We start from the raw sequence: 26,434 nt of genomic DNA, 5'->3' as shown, positions 1-26,434 counted from the left end.
GTAGATATTTTAAATTAATTAAAATGGAATATCTCTTAGTTCTTAGAGCTCTCAGTATCAGAGTACAGGTGATTCACTTTTCTAAAGGGGTAGCAGGGGGTTCCTACAAAAGTGTTGCTGGAAGAAGAAAAGAGCAGCAGGAAATAGGAAAACTGTGGTCACATACAGGCTCTGCCTGTTCTGAGAATGACTCTATATGAATCCTCCTCTACTGAGTTGCTGCCTGCCAATGCTTTCTCTTTCCCTTCATTTCCTCCTTTGTTGCCTGGCTACAGTAATAATCCTCATAGAACTGTTTCCACTTCCTTTCTTTATACATTTTTGCTGCTATATTAATATTAAATGGGGGTAGAAATGCTCTGAAGCTTTATGTTTGCTAATACATAATTTATGTTTCTTTGGTTTTAACTTCTGTGTATATGTCTTTCTGATTGGGTGATGAATAAAGTACTGTTAGGCCAATGAGGAAGCAAGATAGGTGGGAGTAGGAGTCAAGGAGGATTCTGGAAAGTGTAGTAAAAGATCCAGGCAGGAAGTTATATAGCAGACAGACTCAGTATATAAGCAAGGGAAGACTTCCCTTTTTCTCTTCCTCCTGCTCTCTGCTCTGAGCCACCATGTGATCCTGGGATGAGGACACCAGCAGAAGTGTCCTTCATAAGATAAGTCTTATGATTATCATTGATAATTAAGACTGAGATAGCATATAAGAAATCCTAGTCATTGGCCAAGCAGTATTTGTACCTCATAAAAGTCTCTGTGTTTTACTTGGGAACTTAAGGTAGTGGCAGGCTGAACTCATGTGGCCTGGCAGAAAACACCCACGTGGCTGCAGGGCTGTGGTGACTTGGAGTAAAGATTTATGGTGACATTTATGTTTTTCACTTTCCTTATCCTACCATACTTTCCTTTGTATGATTTGGTATTCCAGCCCCCCAATCTTGAATTTTCTTCCTCACTCTCCTTCTCTTCTACGCGTCTTCAAAGGAAATGAGGACTCATCTGCTAAGTAAATATGTGTTCTCTTGCTAGTCTCACTGCTTTTTTCACCTGTTTTCATTATCTGGCTTCCTTCCATGGCTTTAGAGATAAAGCCTTTTGGTATTGAGGAAGCAGAAAATAAGACAAATTATTTCACTCAAGTTTTTGCTACTAAATCCTGAGAAAGTTAATGTTTATTTAAATATTTAATGACAGTGTTTCTTGTCTATGAAGATTACTTATTATGATAGAATATTTGTTTCTACTTAATTTGATTTAGATGTTCCTTGTTCCTAAAGCAGAATAGAGGTCTGCTGACAAATGAAGTTACTAATAAGGATAATATTCCCACCCAGAGTTAAAACTTAACATTTAGCCTAATAGCATCTACACTAAGGGTCTTCCATGGCTTTTTGGGTAGAAATAAATAATTCTGTAGATTTTTTTTGGTTTTTCAAGACAGGGTTTCCTCTGTGGAGCTTTGGAGACTATCCTAGCACTTGGTCTGGAGATCAGGCTGGCCTCGAAGTCACAGAGATCTGCCTGCCTCTGCCTCCTGAGTGCTGGGATTAAAGGCATGCGCCACCAATGCCCAGTTAGAAATATTTTTAAAGACAATTTGATTTTTGTTTTGAATACTTCAATGTGAACTCAAATGTTGTTTCAACCCATGAAACAAATAAATAAAAATCCAGAAATGTTTCATGAATATAGTCACATGGGGTATACAGAAAGAAACATGAAGAAAATTAGAAATTATGACCTTAGCCACCAGTCAGAAATAATGACTGCAATACAAAAAAAATTAAGAGCCAAAAATCACAAGCCGTATAATGTTTGTAGAGTTTGTTTTTTGTTGGTACATATCAGGTTCTGTCATAATCCCATTACCAAATGGAGCTGCACAACTCTTGGGAATCATTCTCATCATCAACTTTACCCTCTGATTGAAGCATTGCATAGTATTTATTTGGAAGGGTAAAATCCATCATTAATAATTTAGATCCATAATGAAATTATATGTTAATGATATTTATTCTCTTACTCTTGCATGGGTTACACAGTCAGTACTTGTATTCCATCTTTGATTTTACAAGGCACACTAAAACCCACTAAAGTATGTACCCTCCAATTTGTTGTCCTTTATAGATTGTGACTTAATATAATCCCCACAGATTGTCAATGGTCTCTTTAAAATATGGACCTTTTGTTATCTCATAGAATAGTCTGGTGAAGTAACTAATCTTCACAAGCAACCAAATCTCCACTCCACAAAACTCTTAAATGGAAAGCATGGTAATGTAAACAGAAAAGAAAATGTTAATCCATCTTAGCTGTGATTTTTTGCATTTTTCTTTCACCTCAAATGTTGCTCCTGAATCAGGAAGGGGTAAGTGGCTTCTTTTCTTCTACAACCTGGTTTTAACACTGAGTAAGTTCAATGCTTATGATGACACTCTGTAACTAGCAATGTACAGACTAGTGAAACCCCAAATGTGGCTTTTCAGCTTAGAGGAGTAAAAGGAAGAAAAGGAAACACTTAAGAATGATTCTCTTCCAGAAAAGGTTGTAAAACAAAAATTCTCCATTCCTGGTATCATAAGAATAAGGAGTGAAATTTTATTTTCATTTTTTGAAGACTATTTCTTGTGTTCTTTGTGTAGAGTTGATGCCTCTTGCCCTGCCACTGTCACATAACACTATAGCATATCTATTGTTTTCCTTGTTTATATCTTTTTTCCTTTTTATTTAAATTAGTAACAGGCTTGTTTTACATGTCAGTCCCAGTTCCCTCTCCCTTCGGTACTCCTCTGCTCCCCAGAAAGGCTGAGGCATTCCATGGGGAATCATCAAAGTCTGTCATATCATTTGGAGCAGGGACTAGACCCTCCCTCTTGTGTTGAGGTTGGTAAAGTATCCCTCTATGTGTAATAGGCCCCGAAAGACCATTCATACTACTAGGGATAAATACTGATTTACTACCAGAGGCCCCATAGATTATCCAGACCTCCAAACTTACATCCTCTTTCAGGGGGTCTGGAACAGTCCTATGCTGGTTTCCCAGCTATCAGTCTGGGGTGCATGAGCAACCCCTTGTTCAGGTCAGCTGTTTCTGTAGGTTTCACCAGCCTGATCTTGACCCCTTTGCTCATCACTCCTCCCTCTCTGCAAATGGGTTTCAGGAGTTCAGTTCAGTGTTTAGATGTGGGTTTCTGCTTCTGCTTCCATCAGCTACTGGATGAAGGCCCTAGGATGACATATAAGGTAGTCATCAATTTCATTATGGGAGAAGGGCTTTTAAGGTAGCCTCTCTACTGTTGCTTAGATTGTTAGTTGGTGTCATCCTTGTAGTTCTCTGGACATATCCCTAGTGCCAGATTTCTCTTTAAACCTATAATGGCTTCCTCTATTATGGTATCTAGTTCTTGCTCTCCTCTATTCTTCCCCTGACTCGATCTTCTATCTGTTCAACCATGTTCATAGCAGCATTATTTGTAATAGCTGGAACCTGGAAGCAACCTAAATGCCCCTCAACTGAAGAATGGATTGAGAAAATGTCTTCCTCTACCCTCCTCGTCTCCCCATCTTTTTTTCTTAACTCACTCTCCCCTCCTCCATGCTCACAATTAGCTCAGAAGATCTTGGCCTTTCCCCTTCTCCAGGGGACCATGTATGTCTCTCTTAGGGTCCTCCTTGTTTACTAGCTTCTCTTGTGGTGGTATGGATTGTAGGCTGGTAATCCTTTGCTCTGTGTCTAAAATCCATATGAGTGAGTGCATACCATGTTTGTCTTTTTTGTGACTGGGTTACCTCACTCAGAATGGTTTCTTCTAGTTCCATCCTGCCTTCAAATTTCAAGATTCCATTGTTTTTTTTTTTTCAGTGACTAGTACTCCATTGTGTAAATGTACCACATTTTCTCAATCCATTCTTCAGTTGAGGGGCATTTAGGTTGCTTCCAGGTTCTAGCTATTACAAATAATGCTGCTATGAACATGGTTGAACAGATAGATGTCTTTGTTGGATGAATGTGCATCTTTTGGGTATATGCCTAAGATTGGAATTGCTGAATCTTGTGGTAGACTGACTCACATTTTCCTGAGGAACCTCCATTCTGATTTCCAAAGTGGCTGTAGGAGTTTGCACTTCCATCAGAAGTGGAGGAGTGTTTCCCTTTCTCCACATCCTCTCCAGCATAAACTGTCTTTGGAATGTAATTTTAAATATGTTGTTAAATATATTTTCAATGTAGTTATATTATTTGGCAAAAGTTAGTATGTTTCTTTCAATTTCACATCTATGTAAGTTATATATTTTAATTTTCAAGAGCACAGAAATTTGATACCTCTATTAATTACATTTTCAAAGTTATGAAATGGCCACCCCCAATTAATTGTTGTTCTCTACTGTTGTTCTCCAGGGCAGGGCATAGTGATATGAGTTCTCACTCTGAATCTGCCATTTGTCATCTTTCTTAAACTTGAGCAAGCCAAAAGTTTCCTAGAGTAAAATGTCCTCTTCAGGAGGGTGTCTATGATCCTTTCCAGCAAAGAATGTTTATACTCTTAAAATGATCTTATTTTAAAATGGAATCACAGAAGATATCTTTTAGACTGCCTCAATACATAGAACCTGCACTTGGGAGCCCGTGCATGCACACACACACACACACACACACACACACACACACACACACTGTAGCACAACTTACTGGTACTTGTAATAGGAATAAATATGGATATTCCCAATGTGGAAGTTTGTCTATGATAAACTTTCACAACTGTAAATTGTCATAGCCTTGGAGGGTGGCACCATTATTCCTTACATTTTGACAGAAATTATCTAGTCCTAGTTTACACCTAATCAGCCTTTGCAACTGCAACTGATAAACATTTTTAGTTTATTTTCAAAAATAAACTAACATTTTGCAAACCTCTTCATAATATTAGATTGACCTTTTTTCCAAATGTTTTATTTAAATTAGAAACAATCTTATTTTACATATCAATCCTAGTTCCCTCTCCCTCCCATCCTCACATGCCAACAAGCCCCATCCCATCCCTCATCCACCCCCCAGGGAGGGTGATGCCTTCCACGGGAATCATCAAAGTCTGTCACATCATTTGGGGCAGGGCCTAGGCCCTCCCCCATGTGTCTAGGCTGAGAGAGCATCTCTTTGTGGGGAATGAGCTCCCAAAGCCCATTTGTGCACTAGGAATAAATACTGACCCACTCACTACCAGTGTCCCCATAGACTGCCCAGGACTCCTAAATGATACACACATTCAGGAGGCCTGTTTCAGTCCTATGCTGTTTTCCCAGCTGTCAGTCTGGGGACCATGAGCTCCCCCTTGTTCAGGTCAGATGATTCTGTGGGTTTCCTCTGCCTGGTCTTGATGCCTTTGCTCATCACTCCTTCCTCTTTGCAACTGGATTCCAGGAGTTCAGCTCAGTGCTTAGCTGTGGGTATCTGCTTCTGCTTTCGTCAGCTACTGGATGAAGGCTCTAGGATGGCATTTAAGGTAATCATCAATCTCATTATAGGGGTAGATTGGTTGTTATGAATGTCTTTATCTCAAAGTGAACTACTACTTTTAATATGTTTCTGTAGCTTTGACATATTTTCTCTGTTTGATGTTAATATTTCAAGATTTGAGACATACAGTGTCTGTAAATTGTACTTCTTTCACAACTGTAGCTTTCCCCAAATTTGAAAGCAAATTGCCTACTATAAAATTAATTGTTAGAAATCTTGAATAAGGAGCTTGAAATGACAGTTTGGTGTCTTTGTGAGCAGAATCACTTTTTAAACATCTCTGGTTAGAGATCAGTCTATCCAGACACAGCAGTCTTATTATCAGACACATCAGCATGCACTCAGGGCAACATTGTTTCTGTGCAGTGTTCCCAAGCATCTGATGATGGAGTCCTTAGAATCAAGGCCATTTGCTTCACACAATTTGATTATATAACTGCAGGAATTTCCAAGGCTGCTTTCATATGGGCAACACAAAGAAAGCTCCATACCGATTAATGTCACAGTATCTTAGAAGACAAACTAATGCAAATTGTTTGATGATTACTGAATCTTTTTGAAGGAAATATATTTGTAGTGAATTCTCAAGCAAAGGTATACCAGTGTCTAGGTCATTATTTCTGAAAGAATACTCTTGACTTCTATAAATGTTCCAGTTTCCTGAATTAAAGAAAAATGTTGTATAACTGGTTTTGTCACTAGCAACTTTTTAGAAAAGAAGTTACCTGACATTTTTCCTTGATTTCTCTTATGTTAGATAATGAAACATCAGACACTATTAGTTGCATTTTTACAATAAGTAGCTGTCTCAAGAGTAAAGGCTAAATGAAATTGTTTCCTGACTGATATACAACGAACATATTCATTTAAATGTATTCCATTTAGATGAATGCAATATGTCTATATTCACTATAGTTCTACCTATCTGTGAGGTTGAATTGATAGGATGGTAGTTACTACATCTACAAATTGTCATCAGTCTGATGAAAACCCATTCCCTTATCATATTTTATACAGTCATACAATAGATAATTTCCAAAATCATAGCCTCAAATACAGAAATTTTTCTCTTGAATTTCAAGTGGACTTAATATTTGTAAATATGATCTGTCAACAGGTACTATTGCCTTGGAGATTGCCAGGGTCTTTACTCATCATATGGGGAATGACAGAAGGGAAATCTAACAATCTCCGCACACTGGAAGTTCATAGGTTTTATTCTGCTTTCCTACAGCTGTGCTTTAGTCATTACATGGCATGGATCACACTATATGTGCATAGTAATTACTTTTCCTAAGTTTAATCAAGGAAGAACTAATAAAGTGTGCTTCATTTATACATATTTTCTAACAAAAAGACTATATTTTTGTAGGACTTCTCCGAATTCCTTTAAATCTCTCCAACTCGTTCCATTTCTGCACAGGGTTGTTGTCTTATTAGTTGAGAAATCCAGACTGATGTATTTTTCTGTTGGTTGAAATGATAAATGTATCCAATAGCCTCATGTATTTAAATATTTGGCTTCAGAGTACTGTTAAGGGAGAATTTGGAGGTTTCAAGAGATAAAGCATTGCCTAGGAAAGTACATCAATAGGAGAGGGCTTGGAGGATTTGTAACTTCTCTGCCCCTCCCCCTCAAACCATAAGATAAGTAAACTCTTTCCTCCACAACTCACTTTTGGCCATGAAGACTTTTACCACAGCAGCATAAAGTAAACAGCAAAATTATTATTGGGATACATGACCTTTTCCATTTCAGTTTATATTTTACGTTGTAAAATCATATGGTTTTGGTTCCATACATAATTCAAGATTTCCAAAAATCTTTCCTTTATCATAATGTATAGGAAAACACATACATAGAAATAAAATGCATTCATTCATGTGTTCCTTACACTTTTTCATGTATTCATTGTTGACCGACATTTACCAGATCTGTTCCTTGTCTTCCCTGTCCACAGATATTGTTTCATTTCCATGATGCAAGCTTGGATGTTTTCTATTTGAAACTAATAGGACATGAATGTGCATTAGCCAGTATTATATATACCAAAATAACTTGATAACATGTTTTTACTGTTTTTTGTTGGTTGCTTATTCTGCATAGCAATCTACAACTTTAATAACTTTTGCAATGTTACATTTGTACATGACCTATTAGAACTATAGAACAATAAACGTAGAAGAGTAAAATAACAGGAAGGATGCCTGACAGAGTCAATAAGAATTACATAATTAACAACTTTAAAAAATGTAAAATATGTAAGTTTGTGTATACATGAACATGTGTAATTTAAATAAAAATTTCCTATATAGGTTAACACACACTCACAAACATAAATACATACATATACACATACCCGTGCACACACACACACACACACACACAATTAAAGGTAAAAAGGTCATGAAGTTGAATAAGGGCAAAAATAGGTATGGAGGAGGAGTTGGAAAGGGGATTGGAGATAAGGGAATGATACAATTATATTGTAATTTCTAAAAATAGAAAATTATAATAAAAAGAAATATGGAAATTATATTATCCCCTTTGTCTTACAATTAGAAAGACAAGCATAATTCAGCAATGAATCAATAGCTATTATTATGATTATCTTAGGATGCACCTGGTATTTCCTCATTTCATTTCAAAAGATTTTGTTCTGGTAGAACTGTATATTAACTGATTTTAGAAAAGATGAAGTTAGTGATCTTGAATTCTCATAAACATTTGATCTTATCAGAGTGAATGTACCACTCAAAAATAATGCCTGCTCATTTAGGAAGCTTTTCCAAAATTAGCAGTTATATAAGCAAACTTTAGATATTTAATTACTGTTTCATAAACAAAAAATGCAATAAACAGGCTGGCATTTGACCAACAACTCAGAAATTTGTCATTCTTTCCAAATTAGAATTGAACTGAATTGCTTCCAATGTAGGTTTCCCAGAGACAGTTTCATGTGTTTAATGTGATTGCATTCATTGTTCAATCAATGTGAACACCTTAAATGAATCATTAATAAGATGAGAAAAATCTCACTTCATAATCTAGGAATTTTCTAACTTCATATCTTCCCTGGACAAAGACAGAGCATTACAATTTTGATAATATCTGATTTAAAAATGTAAAAAAATCTGAACATTATTCACAATTAACTGCAAGTAAAAACACTGATTGCAGAGGCGGGAAAGGCAGAGGAGGCCTGAAATCCACCATCTCTATATGTTACTCTTTGCTTGTTGCAACATTCAATTTCTGTGGGAAATTTTTTCATAGATTACCTAATCCTAAAATCCTTCATTTTATGACTATTGTAAAAGTTCTCTTGTTTGCAATAACACTCACTCAGTATCTCTATCAATATTTCAGCAATGTACATCTCCATGGAAACTTACATTGTCAGGGTAACCTGTGATATCTACAAGTACAACGGGAAATGCATCCTTTACTGTTGTTTTCTATTTATTTATTGAGTTTCTTTCAGGTAAGAAAAAGTGTGTTAGATGCTGTAATTGGAAAGACCATTCCTCTTATGAAAGAAGCTCATCAGAACTTTAAGAAAATCATTATTAATAATGCTAATATAATTAAGCTAGTATGGTCTTTATTATGTATGTGATTGCTAAGTAGTCCAAAATATGGCAGACAGATAGATAGACACACAGACAATCACTAAAAGAAACAAAACAAAGCAAAAGCCCCAACCTGATGGGGCAGAGGGATGGTGATTAGCACCCAGCCTGAAGGCATGAGCCACAAAACACACATGCTAGAAAAAGACAATAGATTTTCATTGATTTTCCTCTGACCTCTACATAAGCATACTCTGACACATAGCAGACACATACATACATCAATAATAAGAAAATATTTTTTAAGAAAACACTGATTGGGTGTTGTACTACACACATGTAATCCCTGTACTCACACTAGGGAGGCAGAGATCATCTTGCTTTTATGGCTAAGCTGGTCACATAGTGAGTTCTAGGCTAGTCAAAGCTACAAACTGAGACCTTAAATCAACAACAGTATAATAATCAAAAGCCCACAGAAATCTGAAAGCTCTGATTGTATTCAAAGCTATATTTTATATCTTGTGTAAAAAATGGTAGTGAGAATAAGATAAAACTTTTCTTCATCAGATTTCCATTAAATTTTTGCTTTACAGACTACCATTGGTGCAATTTAATAAACATATCTACAATGACACAATTATGTCACAGACATGCATATAAACACACATACATACATATACACATGCATGCATGCATACACACATGCACACACATATACACTTAAGTCACAATACACATTCACATACACAAATGCACACATACATAAGCATGCTCATGTACACATGGAAATTCACAAATACAGGCCCACACACACATAGACACATGTACGCATACACACGTACATACACATTCACTCATGAACACCTGTACACACCATACACACAAACACACATAATTATATGCACACACAAATATATACACATACAAAAATATTTACACACACATATGTACATTGCATATTAGCAAAGAGAAAGAAAGTAAATTGCACTTCACTGTAGTTATAGCACAAATTCTCTTTGGTATTAATTATAAAAAGTCAGAGTCAGATATCAGGAGGTGAAAGCTGAAGGATCAGAGATGCAAAATGGCCAGCCACTAGATTTCTTACCTCTACCCATGCTCAGAGCAAAGGGAAGATCCTGTCCCTAAGAGTAGTCAGACTGCCTCCTCAGACTGCATCCTCAGACTGACTGCTCATACTAACTCTAAGCTTCTGACTCCTCTCGTCTTATATTCCTCTCTCTGCCCAGTCATATTACTCCAGTCTCCAACTCTCTAGTGCTGGGATTAAAGGATTGTGATACGAAGTACTGGGATTACATTTGTGTGATCTATTCTTCACTTTCAGACAGATTCAATCTTGTGTAGCCCAGGATGCCCATGAACTCACAGAGGTGAGATCCCTTTGCCTCTGTCTCCTGAGTGCTGGGATTAAAGGTGTGTTCCACCACTGCCTGGCCTCTGAGGCTAACTAGTGGCTTAGCTCTGCACAATGATTTTCAGGTATGCTTTATTTGTTATAGCATAAACAAACTATCACCACAGTAGAAGTACTCACTCATTGCTCATCAGGACTGTCAACCCCTAAATAATGACACAGAGACTTATTCAATTATGAAAGCTTGGGTGTATCTCAGGCTTGTCCCATTAGCCATTATAACTTAAATTAAACTGATTTTATTAATCTTTGTTCTACTACATGGTTTTATTTTTTTACCTCTCCTTCATTCTGTATGTTTAAATTACTATCTGTCTGCATGCCTTAATTCTAACCCACTGTGTTCTTTTCTCTGTCCAGAAATCCTATCTAACCACTCCTGCCTAGCTATTGGCCATTCGGCTTTTTAGTAAACCAATCACAACAATCCATCTTCACTGAGTGTAAACAAATATTAAGAAAAAATCTTTGGACTCACCAAGATAGGATACATAATAATTTCTTAGAATTTGCCAAATATAGATGGACATTGTAATTTTAATCCTTACTTGAGATAATTGCTCTTATTATATATAGTTTTACTGTGTAGAATTAAAATCTTTCTTTTTATTTAGACAAAAGAGGGTAATGTTGTGGGGTATTTGTACACTGTGTGAAGATGTGTTGCTATGATTGGTGTAATAAAAAGCTGAAGAGCCAATAACTAGGCAGGAGTTATAGCCCTGACTTCCAGGCAAAGAGAGGAAACCGAGAGCGTTAGAATCTAGGCACTCAAGAAATGGTAATGAGATATAGAGTAAGTTGGACATTCAGAATGGAAGAGAAGTAAAACACCACATGGTAGAACATAGACTATTAAAAACTACTTAGTTTATGTTATAAGAGTGAGTTGGGAACATGCTTAAGCTAAAGACCAAACTTTCATAATTAATAATAAATCTCAGAGTCATTACTGGGGAGCTGGCAGTTCCACAAATAAAAGTCTGACTATACTTCACTGAAGTCCTACCTGTTATTTTGTAAAACACAAGACAATTTAATAAGAGAAAAACAAAAAGAAGTTTGATGATATATGCACACTATATTATATAGAGATGATCTAGACAATAAGTTTCTAGAGTCCAGCTCTAGAAGTTTTCTTAGCTTTTAGGTTAGAACACCACCTTCTTTGAAGTAAGAGAAGAAGCACTTGGGGAAGTTCTGGATAAGTACCAAAAAATCACCATAGATTTTGGTAGAGAATTGATTCCTTCCCTTTGATTAAGAGCCTCTGGCTGGAGATATGGCATACTGGAGAAATGGCAGGCTGAGGAGATGGTTAAGTAGACAAAGCACTGGTTATATAAACATGACGAACTGAGTTTGGATCACCAACACTAATGCAATCCATGGCCACAGTGCAATGTGGGGCAGAAACAGGAGAATTTCTGGAACTTGATGGGCAGCAAGTTGGCCAGCTGCAAGTTCAATGAAAGACCCTGTCTGAAGGGAACAACCTGGCAGTGATAGAGAATGGCAACCAGAGTTATCCACATGCTCACACACCATGCTCTTCACCACAAACAAAAAGAATCTAAAGTGATTTAAAGTCATTCTTCTTTTTCAGGGTACAGAAAGGTGGACACACTTACAAATAGAAATTCCCTTTGTGAATGTAAGCTCCTCTAATGAAATGGTAACTTTTGGGAGCTACTCCTTTGCCAATGCTTTCTCAAATGACAAGTTGACAGTTGTCCTCCTCTAAAGATGCATTTTGACATTGTGTGTTTAGGTTATGCTTTGTCATAGACTGAATGAAGTGGTGCTTCATGCCTTCATTCGCGTTAGTGTTACAATATACTAAGTACAAAAATTATAACACTTTTCCTCACATCAATCTTGCTAACTGCTTTTATTATTCCCCTTAATTTATTCTGGGAACACTGAACTCTTCAGTACCTGAACTATTTTAAGGCACAGGCTGATACTCAAGGTTCTCATTTTTCAAAGACTAAATTACCTTCTCTGTATGAATAAAATGAAATAAATAATCACTGAAAGCATGTGTTTCATTATTCAGGCTGCAATAAGCTACAAGAAGAAATGGGGGCCAAAAATTTTTATAAATCAGCAATATGTAGTTCTTTGCAATAGAGGGAGCATGTATTTTGGGGTCCAATAGAATATGATACAGAATATTAGAATTCTTAAAGTAATGAATTGCACAACAATGAAAATTCAAATGCAAATTTTTATTCAACATCAATTGCATCCTCAAATATATCAAGATGTAAAAATCAACAATGAATTTACTCTTTTTTTCTTCATTTTATAATCTGGGCCAGTATTCACAGCCAGTTAAATGGGACTTTGAACATATGTGGCAGCTGGCTGCTGACCAGGTCGTTGGAGCAGCTGTGAGCACAGGCATTAACAGCTCTTAAGTCAGGCTGACCTGAGCCTAATTCCAATCTCTGCAATATGGTCCGTGTCAAGTGTTTGTACCTTTCTGCCACATACTTAATGAGACAATCATAAACCATAGTTTCCTATGAAGATTAATATGAAAAGTATACAGTATTCACACAATGCTAGCTTACAAGAGGCACCCTATAGTTTTAGTGGGCAGTAATCATTGTGATAATTGTGATCGTTGTAATAATTGCAGTAACTTGAAAGTAAATATTCACTATTCCATTTAAATGCATTACTTTGTTAGGATACCTGCCAGCTTACAGACACACATGTTATATGAATGACTATAAAATTCTTGGTACAAAAAATAATGTACTCACTCCTTGCACCCACAATATTAATTATACAAATAATTAATTATTCAGAATTATTACCAACTGTCATTATCTAATATTTTAAAATGACTTGCTAAGCAAACTATCATATTCACAATTATCAATCTTTCAATTTTAATCATTTAAAATGGTATACAGGGTGTCTGTCATACATCCTTTATGCTCTCAGCTCCAGAACCAGAATAAAGGTGTGTGCCACCACTATCTGAATTTATGCTTTTACCTGATTGCTTATAACTCTGTCCTACCAGAGTGTAACTGTAAGAGACTAAAAAACTTTCAAAAATTTGACACTTGCAAGTTTCTCTATGAGGGTAGATGTGTGAATATATAGTGTAAATACTGGCAGTGTGAAAGTATGGCTATATGATTGGGTTGATGGGTGAGGATGAACCAGTAAAGAGTATCTTCTGAGCCGGGCGTTGGTGGCACACGCCTTTAATCCCAGCACTTGGGAGGCAGAGGCAGGCAGATCTCTGTGAGTTGGAGGCCAGCCTGGTCTCCAGAGCGAGTGCCAGGATAGGCTCCAAAGCTACACAGAGAAACCCTGTCTCGAAAAAATAAAATAAAATAAAGAGTATCTTCAGCTTTGCTATTCCTTATGATCTGATTTGACATAAATCATGTGAGTGCTGAATGTCAGTGATTTACTTACTAAATGAAAGGTTTGATGTAAGGGATTCTTCTAGTCTGGGACTTTATCCACCAGCTTTGAGGTACATAATGCTAAACTCAGCTCCATCTAGTTAGACAGTCTAATTTCACCTGCTAGAATAGTCCTGAGGCACACTAGTTAGATGAGCCAGTAGACGACCAGTGTCTTACAAAGCAGCCTTTACTGCCTGGCTACCTGTTACCTAAATATTCATGTTTACAAATATTCTTAAAGTACCCCTCTTGTTTCCTATATTTTGCCCCCCTTTTTCTTTCTCTTTATCTTCATTGGTCAATGATTTCCAACCCCCTGCTTCCACATTTCCACTCCCAAAGCTGATGACAGATAGCTTTAAATTTTTACCGATGGCTTTGCTGGACACATTTGAAATAAAAATCTATATTTGTGTGTTTTGTTAATGGAAACTGTAAAAACCCCATATCTATTTTTCCTCTCTTCACAAAAAGGACTCAAATAATGTCTTTAGCACTTTAGTGGTGAAGAAGGTAAAAGTTTATGCATTGTATCTTGGCATTTAAATATAGAATGTATGTAATTTGGTCCTGTCATATTTTCAGATGAAACCATTACCAATAAATGCCATATGATTTTAATTCTTTAAGATAGCCTTAAATTATTAAATCTGGCTCCAAAATCCATGTAATATGATAATTAAAGTTGTTTTAGAAATAGTTTAAGAAAATACAAGAATTAACTAGAGGAGTCCTGCTGGCAGTTAAGTTACCATCCTCTACACAGTCTAAACTAGTACAAAATACATATGGTGCCATAGTTAAATCATTAATTTTATTATTTCTCTCTCTGCTTCATGTGACTGAGGTATTTTTATGCAAAGGAGCAATGTTAAAGGCAAAGGCTGTTGTTCTAATGTCATAATAACTGTGATTATCCTAAAGTAATTCTTAGAGAGAGGAGGAGGAAAAGCAATGGTAATGACTGCATGAGAAAAATAGTTTCCCTTTATGCTAAACTCACTAATTCAAGAGAATTATCACTACTTCAAAGCCAACGTTCTGTGTCACTTATCACCAGTGGCCACACCAGGAGGCCATTATCCTGGCTCTTAGAACAATTGTGTTTTTGTACATAACCCATAGTCTGTGATTTCCTTACTGTATACAGTCTATCCAGTAGACTTCTATCCTACGTTAACTTCGCGTATACTCCAATTCATCTGTTCTCTGAGAAAGATAATCCAGGCATTTAGTTTATTTGTCCTGTTTATTAAGGCTGATCGTGGACTTACTCTTTGTGGTCATTGAATGTATCTATTTTTTTATTATTTTGCCAAGGTCCAGCCTTGGCTGGGTCCAAGTTCTGAGGTGGGGAAGGAGCGTTGTTGCAAGGAAAACTTCAGACCACCAGGAGGATTACACTCGAATAGCTCAGACTGTCTTTATTTATACTTAGAGTTTTTTCTTACCAGGGTTTCATAAACAGCTTTATTATTGGCTTCTATTTTTTACTTCAAGAAGGCCCCAATGTCCCCCTTATATGCTTCCCCAGAATAACTTCCCACCACCTGCATAACCTCATTGTAGACATAGAGTTCAGCACTTTTGCAGACCTTAACTAAATATTGAGCCAGACACATTCTGCTCTCCCATCACTTATATAAGCTCCTAGGTACTTACAGTTACAAAATTAAAATTAATAGACATGGACACAATGCTTTAAGGATAACAATGTTCAAACCCCGACAATTATTTCATGTCTGCAAGATATATTTTTATACATTTCCTTTTTCTACAAGTGGGCTACATGTCTCAATCTCTATGTGAAAGGCAAGACTTTGATAGGGCACTCTTTTCCCATCTCACTATATCATACTTCTGCCACCAGTATAAGCTTCTATGCAAGGTAAAGGTGGATCTACCCATCCCATATTTTACATCATATTTTTTTCTGATTGGAGCATACAAGATCTTACCATTGATTCTATGCTTAGTGTCCAGGAAACTTACAGTTGTGCATTCCTGAAGCCTTTTCCCTATTCTGTGTATGCATGCCCTATTCTCCTTTCCAGGACTGTGAGAAATGGTTAATGTTCCAAGTGTTGTTTTCTCATGTGGACCTAAATAAACACCTCTATTCTGATGGAATATGAATAGCTCCCATGATTAGGAATTGCCATTAGCAATTTCAGATAAGAGATTTGAGAAACTTTAGCCCTTGTTGAATTTTAGGGGAAAATATTTGAAAAGGAACAGAATTTCTGGGAAAAATTACAACTGTTCCATGTGTGACTGACAAAGTAAAACTAAAAACCACCCAAAGAATCACCAATATATCGACAGAGAAAAGACCTGCAAGCTGCATGAATTTTGCAATTTCCCACACTATCCCATGGATACTATTCCTTGCCAAGGGAGAGTCCATTTCCACAGGTACCTTGCCACTTGGAAACCCTTGGACAGGTATATGCTGATCTGGCACTAGGCTGCTTGACTCCTGACAGTATTTATGTCTGAATCATGTGTCTGAGGTGTTTACTAACGAGGGAGATAGCCATAGATTGTTTAGTTGAAATCTCTTTGCCACCTTCTTATTTGTTATGTGACATCTTTCTACACTGGATGATATATCTATAAAATGATTATTATCATTGTGTTCATCCCTATTACCATGTAGACAATGAAATAATTTGAGAGCATTTTAAGAAAAGAAATGAGGCAGATGGCATGAATATGTTGCCATTATCAATTATTTTAAGTAATACATACTAAATGTGTATCTGTTTCTAGGCCATACACTGTGTTGTTTAACAATGTAGGCACACACACTCAGAATTAATAAAGTGGTTTCTTGAATTTAGTGGAGTAACAAACATGTAAAAATATGGCATGTTTGGTGACAGTCAGACACAAGTATAAATCTGATGACGGGAAATTAGAAAGGATAAATGTAAAGGGAAATTGTAAATCACTGTTGCTTATGATCAAGGAAGCAAGGCATAGGTTGTTTGGTTTATATCACTTCACCATCTACTCATTTGGTGATTGTGTGTGAAGTCTGTGAATATTGGATAATGTATCAATAAAATTAATATAAGCATTGTGTCCATCATTATTACCATATAAGCAATGAGATAACTTGAAAACATTTTAAGTAGAGAAATGATACATCCAAGATTACTAGAGGTAAAAGATCATAAAACTGAGCTCCTGGGATCCAGTTGCAGAGTGGGAGAAGTGAGGAGCAAAGGGGTCAAGACTGTGCTGGGGAAACCCACAGAAACAGCTGACCTGAGCAAAGTGGGACCTCATGGACCCCAGTCTGACAGCTGAGAAACAGCAAAGGACCAAACCAGATCCTGATCATGGGTGTCAGTTGGGGTGCCTAGGCAGTTTATGTGGCCTCTGGCAGTGGAACCAGTATTTATCCCTAATTCATGGACTTTTGAAGCTCATTCCCTATGGAGGGATACTCTCTCAGCCTAAATACATGAAGGAATGCCTAGGTCCTGGCCCAAATGATGTGGCACACTTTGATGATCCCTCATGGGAGGACTCACCTCCTTGGGGAGTGGATGGGGGTGGGATGGGGAATTGTTGGGGGGCATGTGAGAACAGGAGAGAGAGGGAACTGGGATTGGTATGTAAAATAAGATTGTTTTAAATTTAAATTTAAAAAGAAAAAAATAAAAACTTGTAAAGACAAAGGATTTGAACCACATGAAATAAGCAAAATAGTGAGATCTATCAGGTGCTGAATCTTTATAAGACATTGGGTTGATGACTCAAACTGTATATATATCAGGCTTTGGCAATAGAGTGAGTAGAGACATCCCTGGGAGTATGGTCAGTGTGAGTTGATTGGTTGGGCGAAAGTAGGATTGTATGGGACACAAAAATGTAATATGTATGTGAGAGGAAGAAAGGTTTGATGGAGATAAGTCAGAAATGGCCAGGAATGTGTTTGATAATAGGCAGAATTACAACATGGAATATATGACTAGAAAAAGAATAAGTAATATCCAGCTGTAACAATAACCAAAGGACTACTTCTGGAGAGCTCCTATGTTAGCAATGATGCTACACTGATGTTTCAGTAGATCTGGAACCTCAGCATTTTATTTTTTGCATAGTAAAATAAAATAATATCTTGGTTAATATGAAACCTGCCTCCTATCAGAGAAAAATATAACTGACATTTTTGCCCTTTTTAAAGGATTTTGCAGAAAAGGAGAAGTCCACAACAAAGGCTCTGGAAGATGCAAAAGCAAACTTTTACTGTGAATTATGTGACAAGCAGTATCACAAACACCAGGAGTTTGACAATCATATTAATTCTTACGACCATGCTCATAAGCAGGTAAGCCAAAGTGGGAAAAAATTCCTTCCTCCTCCTAGATTTATAACTTCAGAGCCGAACTGCAAGGATTTGGCCTTATTTATTATCATGTGATTCTCAGAGGTGAAACCATTTTATGTTCATTTTCTGTGAAAGGTTGTTTTCTGTTCAAATGATAGATGAAGTCATTTTTTAGATGTATCATAAAGTTGGAACTGAAACTAGAGATACCATAGGAGTAGTGAGTTATGTAATGTATATTATATATATATATATATATATATATATATATATATATATGAAACAAGAAACTGTGTAAAAATAGTGTCACATTCAAAGTAACCTAAGTAGCTAATGGTAGAACTAAAATCCCTGATTAGCACACAGATGGAATATCTGGCACAACTGATATAATCCTTCTGGTGTTTTTATTGTTGTTGTTTGTTTTTCTCCTCAAATATTCCAGGGTGTACTTGATAATACTAGTTTCAGAACACATCAATACAATAAAATGTGGTTCTTGTTAGATTTTTCCCTTGCTGGATAAGGTATGGAGATATTGGCAACTTAAAAAATATGATTTCAGCATTCTTTTGACAAAGAGCATTCCTATGGCCAAATGATTAATACTAAGAATTATAGTGGCAAATGGAGCTAACGCATTGCAATATCTAGGTACATTTTGTGTACTCTGTATCTAAAATATTTATTCAAATCAAATGAGTTGAAATCTTTTCTATCATTTATGGGTAAATACTGCCTATGCAGCCTTGAGAAAGCCAATGCTGGCCAGGTTATAGCTTCCGTGCTGAAGCACAGAACATATACAAATAACTGTTGTATTTATCTGACATAGCAAGATCAATGGCATGACTATTTCAGGGTTATAATGTTCAGCCATTGTGTGTATCATAAGCAACTTGCAATCTGTTGATAATACTGATTGATGGAATCCTCTTCAGTATTCTAATTTGATAACTTTGAAGTAGGTCAGTTGATTTTCTAGTTGAAAGTATAAAATTCAAATATGTATTAAAGTAAATTATCTGCCTATAGAATTTCCACAGTATTCTTTTTGTTTTATTTATACCACCATACTGTCCTTGCTCCATATGCTACACAATTTGGAAGAAAACTCCAAATAGCATATAATATTAACTCAAAATGTTGCATCATGCATAATGATTTTTTTAAAAATTATCATCATTATTAAAATATCATTGAGATATTTTGTTTCTCTAATTGTCTCTGAAATTGGTCAGGTACTTTGAAATCAGTATGCCAAAGTATCTACTTTTCATATGGTATAATGTGTTTTAAATTATTTTTAAAATATTTAATCTATGGTACTTTTGCTATTTATTTAACATTTACTCTTTACTGCCTGTTTCCCACATTTGAGATATTCTGCAATTATTTTTCTTTTTCTTTTTCTTTTTTTTGAGACAGGGTTTCACTGTGGCTTTGGAGTCTATCCTAGCATTCGCTCTGTAGACCAGGCTGGCCTCTAACTCACAGAGATCTGCTCTTCTCTGCCTCCCTAGTGCTGGGATTAAAGGCATGCGCCACCAACGCCCGGCGCGAATTTTTTCCTAGCATTATGTTTTCACATTTTTTCCTTAGTCTTCTGTGTTTCCATAAAACAGGTTGTTCTAGTTAGAATAGTAAGCTGGCCAAATTCAGATTTCTACATTATTTTGGGGGAAATATGTCAGGGGGAATACAAAATCCTTCCATGAAGACACAAGCGATGTCTGGGCACTTGTCTCCATAAAACAGAGTATTTAAACTAAGTTGGCGCAGGCACTATCAATTTGATCTAGAAATGAGTTCTGTAGCCATTGAAGATCATTTGTTCATATCAATTACTCCATTTGAATGAAGTCTTAAAGCAATGATGCAAATAATCTCTCATCCTTTCTTCCTTAATTGAATGAAAGGTGTTGATCGAGACAAATTTTTATAAGCATTGCACTCTTTTTGTAATTAATTTTCTTTTTAATTTTAAATCTGAATTTATGACTTGAAATAAAAATGCAACAAGCTCATAAAATTGACAAATGGGAACGCACTTTAAAATACCATCACATGCTACATTTACTTAGAGTTAGTAGATCCAGTCTAAAACAAGAATCTACCAGTGAGTTCCTTCCTTTCTTTGAGCAAAAAGGAAGCTTCCATGAAATGCTGGACACATCAGGATGGGCAGCGTTGGCTCAGCACCTCCACCAGTGAGGAAGCCTGAAGCACCACCTCTCTAATGGGGCTTGACTCCATCCTTCAGCTTCCCATGTGGGCGGCAGGGTACCAGTGACTGGATGTTCCCCAAGTCCTGTGTGCCATGGTCTTTTGAGCTCTGGTGACAATGCAAATATCACCATTGGCTTCCTTTTATTATAAACTTCAACAGAAAAGTCAGCATGCTTACAGATTCTAGACATGGAGTTCCGGGATCTTTCTGGAGACTCTCACCACTTTGGGAATGCCCTTTCTCAGAAGTTTCCAAAATGCTGACTTTCTCATGTGGTGACTTGGACCTTAGGGACATCATTCACACATATGAGTACTCATGAGGTGGGTCCAGGTGACAGTCTTTTTGAAGCTGTGCCCATGGCTCTACCATGTCTCCGCTCTGTCTCAAACCACCCCTCTCTGATTACAGTAACCATCCTTTAGATATTTTGTTGGTCTGTAAAACTAAGCTGATTTGTATAAGAACAAGTAAGAAACAAATGCTGGTAGATTTAGCACCTTGCCATCATGTCCACTACTGATGTATGGTAGCCTTCAAAGAGTCATCCAATTTCACTCATGTTTTCCTCTTACATAAATACTCAAGTATTTTTTCAATAATAAACATGATTTTTAGTAACATGCTTAAGACAAACATCACAAAACCAGTAGCTACAATGGATGCTACTGGTGCTCCAATGCTTAATTTCCATACCTCAATTCCAAAATAAAGGTCCAAGCCTTTGACTCTGTCCACGGATTCAAGTTCTAAGACATTATCATTTGACACCATCATTCCTATAGCTTAGCAAAACCTAGAATGGCATTCTTAATGTGTGTAGGGAGTATAAAATTACATCTGAAAGTTTAACTTCTTCAGAATTAACTTAAAAATTTATAGTATCACCAAATCTTGCTAATTATAAAAAGAGTAAATTTGTAATTTCCTCTATAGTGATAGTACCATCATTGACATTTGTTCCAATTAAATTTTGTTTCAACTACCTGATGTTGCACTTGAGGTAGCTGTACTGTGGTTGCATTGCTAGGGCAGTGGTATGGTTCATGGTACCATCTGAAACATCAGATTTGATTTAAATGAGAGGGAAATAAAGTCTCCCTGACACTGTTTCCTCATTGGCATTCAAAACAAAGAACAAATAGAAACAAAACCTCCAATCATTTCCTTAGTGATAAAAGTACAGTTCTTTTGTTAGCATGGACACAATACATGGAATCTGTTTCTTTGCATGAAAAGTGGAGTCCAGGGAGAAAGACTCAAATTCTATCGATACCTTCTGGTTAACTAGAGTAAGAATGTGCATAAACTCAAGCTTGTGTGCATACAGTTTCAGCATGGCACAAAGTGACTGGATGAACCAGGACCCATCTTTTGAATTTCTCCGGACTAATAACCGGGTGCTGTGGAATAAGAATACAGGAAGTCAGCTTCCACTAGTATCTTCTGGTATGCCATGCCATCATCAGTTCCACTGTCTGTCTCAATGCCACAGTCCAGCTCTGTACCACAGCAGGCCTGAATGATGAAGAGTTTGGGCTTTCCAGTTAGACTTCAGCAATAGTCCCCTCTGAAGTAAGTAGTTAGTTTTTTCAGGTCAACAGGCCCATCTGTTCCAAAAATTACTCCTTCATCACCATGGCTTAGAATCACACAAATGAAACTGCTCCTTCTGCTGTGATCTTCTTTAGAAACATTTTTCATCAATTCCACAATTTCCTTATGAGTAAGATCATTCTTATTCCGGACTTCATATTTCAAGCACATGAATGTCTCCCTGAGGTTGGCTGCATCAACACCAGTACCTGAGCGAGGTGTCATTCCAGTGCTTTTATGAAAGTTCTTATTATTAATTGTTATACACACACCTATTTCAGGATAATCTATTTTGTAACTATTGTCCAGATACGTTCCAGAGTCCATTGATATGCTTCCATGTATGGTCTTTAGTTCAAAATTTTTAATGGATTTGGAAGCTACTGAGGTTTCGTTGTCCATGATCGCTTTTCTTAACGAGCTGCTGCAAGCTCCACAACTAACCACACTCGACTGCCCAGCAGCCACAGCCTAACCCCCTGCCCTGGCTCCGCCTATGATCCGCCCCGTCTATGCCCTCTGTAATTAACTTTTTATTAGTTCAAATTAGGAACAAGCTTGCTTCCCATGTCAATCCCTTCTCCCTCTTCCTCCCCTCCCCCAACCTTCTCCCCACCCCCACCTGCTCCTCACCCCATGCACCCTCCACTCCCCAGGCAGGGTAGGGCCCTAGATGGGGGCTCCCCAAAGTCTACCATATCATCCTGGGCCAGGCCTAGGCCCTCCCCCATGTGTAATGGCCCAGCGTGCATCCCTTCACTTGGGATGGGCTCTCAAAGTCCCTTCTAACACCAGGGAAAAATACTAATCCACTACCAGGGGCTCCCTAGAGTGTGGAGGCCTCCTCATTGGCATCCTTGTTCTGGGGGGTCTGGATCAGTCCTGTGCTGGCCTCCCAGACAGCAGTCTGGCGTCCATTAAGCACTCTTAAGGGATATTACACAGGCAGTCTTCAGGCTACATATTAATAGCAATATAATAGGTATCCAGGAAAAGATACAGGAAGGTCTCATAAAAAGAGTGGTATTTGTTCTTGATCTGTGTTCTACAAAGGCATGTGCATGGATATGCACATCTGAAATTAAGCTTCTAGATGTGATGATATTGTTGAGAGAAGACATAGTTACAGTGAAGAAACACAAGATAATTAAATTCCTCATGAGAAGTGTGGCAACATGCAGCATCCATGGTAGCATAAAATTCTCTCCAATCAATTTCCTTTCTATCATTTTCTTCATATTCATTCATAAGTTTTCTAAGATGTTATTAGAACAGTCAGCTCTCAATATTTTTACCACATCTATATATTCACTTCCATATATTTTTAGGCTTATATGTAACTTCGCACAGTGTTAACTTTCATCAAACAATTATAGAGTATCTAATATGTACTATTATGGTGGATACATAAAAGGATGGATTTCTTTCTCAGCTCTAGGGGACAGGCTGCTTAATTTAGGTGACAAACCAATGAGCATTAAAATTATTAAGTATTTTAGTTACTTTGAGTACAAATACTCAAAGTACAAATACTCAAAAGAGACAGCATGCAACTGATTTTATAAATAAGAAAGGACAAATCTAATTTTTTAAAACGAAATTTTTTCTTTTCTTTTTTATTTAAATTAGAAACAGGCTTGTTTTACATGTCAATCCCAGTTCCCTCTCCCTTCTCTCCTCCCCTGTCCCCCACTGATCCCCTATCCCATCCCCTTTCTGCTCTCCAGGAAGGGTGCTGTCTTCCATGAGGGATCTTCAAAGTCTGTCATATCATTTGGAGCAGGGCCTAGTCCCTCCACTATGTGTCTAGGCTGAGAGAGTATCCCTCTATGTGGAGTGGTTCTGAAGTCCATTCCTGTACTAGGGATAAATATTGATCCACTACAAGAGGCTCCATAGATTAACCAGACCTCCAAACTGACACCCATGTTCCGGGGGTCTGGGACAGTCCTGTTCTGGTTTCCCAGCTATCAGTCTGGGGTCCATGAGCTCCTCCTTGTTCAGGTCAGGTATTTCTGTGGGTTTCTCCAGCATGGCCTTGATTTTTAAAAGAATAATGTAACCAAAACCAGTACATGATATATAACAGAAAATCTACATCAGGGCAGAGGGGCAGGTATGAAGTTGGGTTCAAAGAAGTACAAATAACTGTCATTGTCTTGAGAATTTCTTTAGCTTGGAAACTATTTCATATATGTAATGTTTTCAATGTCTTATACTCAGCTCTCAATTTTGTATTCTCATTTTTCTAATTCTTATTATAGACCATTGCTAAGAACTTCTAACTGAATGCCCTTAGTCTAGTACTTTCCCTATTCAAAATCAGCTTATCCCATCATGACCAGATTAATCTAGCATGTTCATACAATTCTCCTTCTCTCAGCACTCTCCAGTGGTTGGTCAATGATATTTAAAAGAGCATAAGCTTATTCAGATCATCACTCAAAATCCTACAATCTGCCTTTTGCTTCTGTTTCCAAACTTACCTTCTGGAACTCTAGCCTGGCCCTCTAATTTTCTAAAGGACACTGTATGGCTTTGAACCTGCCCATCTTGGCTCATATGCTTCCCTCTGTCTAGGATGCATCTCCATGTAATGGATTTATTTCAACTAACATTTCTGCATGTTTCATTGAGACTGACAACTTCTATCTGAACTTTAAAGGGGATGAAATTGCATGGAAAGTTAATTAAACACAGAATTTTCCAAATTCTTTTTTGCTCAAGATCAATTAAGATTTTGTCCCTGCTTCCCACTTTTGGAAACATCAGAATAGTTAAATCTAACCTTGTTAGTCTGCTTCCGGGAGACATGGAAATACTTCTTTTTAAAGATTTATGTTGGCTCAAAATATTTTGAAAATTACTTCACTTTTAGAGGAAACTGAGTTTTAAATTCTCTTTTAAATGAAAGGAAACTTTATGTTCCTAAAATGAAGCATTCGTTAAAATAAAATATGCAAAAACATTCTCCAAATTTCAAAGCTAAATACAACCATGTGGTTCTTGCTTCATTAGGAACTCTTCTTGACAGGCATAGTGATTATGACGATGGTAGAATCTGACTAAGAATAACTTTGGCCCGAGTAATAGGAACTGTTGCCAAAGTTTTACTTCAATATGGATTCAGATGAAATTTCTCGATTCTGCTGTTGAACTTCCAGTAATATGATATTCTTTTTTGAGAAATAAATCCAAACTTAGAATCTATTCATTACTCAGCAGTAGAACAGATTATAACTAGAAATAAAACAACATTTGAATTCTCCTTTCATTCATTATCCTTCAGTTTAAGATATTTCTGAATCTTAAATACGTTCTTCATCTAAATAACAATATTTTGCACTTGATTATTTTATTATAACAATATTATTCTTGGTCATATTTTCTGCTATGTGTGTCTGTGTTTACTTATATGTATGAATATGTACCATGTGAGTGCCTGTTTCCTGCAGAGAGCAGAGTATAGCATTAGACGTCCTGTGACTGGAGAAACAGATGGCTTTGAGCTACTATGTAGGTGAAGGAAAATGAACACAGTCCTCTGCAAAAACAAGTGTTTTTTAACTGCTGGGCCATATCATTATTTCCTCATAGGCACATTTTATTCTGCAGAAGTAAGTAAGTAAATAGCTAACTATATAGCTTTAAATAATGAAATAATACTTCCTGTTGAACAGTTAATACTTTTTGTACAATTTGATCAAATATTCAGTTATTCAGGTATTATGTATAGGAAAAATTTGGATCACCATCAATATATCTGATTTTTTAAAGTCTCTCCCACAAGGAAGCATAATGATGCTCTAGTTTTGACAAACTCTATTTATAGCTAAGGTTTTGAGGAAACAACCAGTTGTTTCATCTATAGCCTCAGACATCTTCTAACTCCCTAAAAATCCTGAGCATCATTCCAAAAGCAATTTCTATGTGTATGTAAACCACAGTTACTAGACTGAAACAACGCTGAGACTAATATAGCCAACATGTCAATAGCAATTAACTCCTCATGGGACAGTCTTTAGATCACACTCTTGTTTTGAAGACTATTAGCTGCAAATGTTTTATATTGCAACAGTATCATAAATCCTCACATTTGGAAGTATTTTCTTCCCCAGAGATATTATTGTTCTTCTAAATTAAAAACAAACACATACAAGGTAGATCTCTCCAAAACACCTCCAGTATTCACCAAAGATGCCACTTACAGACTCTCCACATGTGATGCTTAATCCCCCTAATCTCCCTTTGCTTTACACAGGATTTATTTTCACTCAGGGGGGACTTGTTTAGTTGT

At 36.8% G+C, this 26,434-nt stretch overlaps 1 protein-coding gene and 1 pseudogene across 1 annotated transcript in view; one reads left to right on the top strand and one right to left on the bottom strand.

Moving 5' to 3' along the window:
• Positions 1–26,434, top strand: part of Znf804b (zinc finger protein 804B) — a 489,860-nt gene that overhangs the window by 367,600 nt on the left and 95,826 nt on the right. The window contains exon 2 of the mRNA XM_027391570.2: positions 18,168–18,311. Coding sequence (XP_027247371.1) covers positions 18,168–18,311 — 144 coding nt within the window. The remainder of the gene's footprint in view (positions 1–18,167; positions 18,312–26,434) is intronic.
• LOC100766404 lies at positions 21,595–22,539 on the bottom strand (annotated as a pseudogene).

Source organism: Cricetulus griseus, assembly GCF_003668045.3.
Source record: "Cricetulus griseus strain 17A/GY chromosome 1 unlocalized genomic scaffold, alternate assembly CriGri-PICRH-1.0 chr1_0, whole genome shotgun sequence".
Classification (NCBI taxonomy): Eukaryota; Metazoa; Chordata; class Mammalia; order Rodentia; family Cricetidae; genus Cricetulus; species Cricetulus griseus.
Note: the sequence above shows the minus strand (reverse complement) of the source record. Positions and strands in the feature narration are given on the sequence as shown.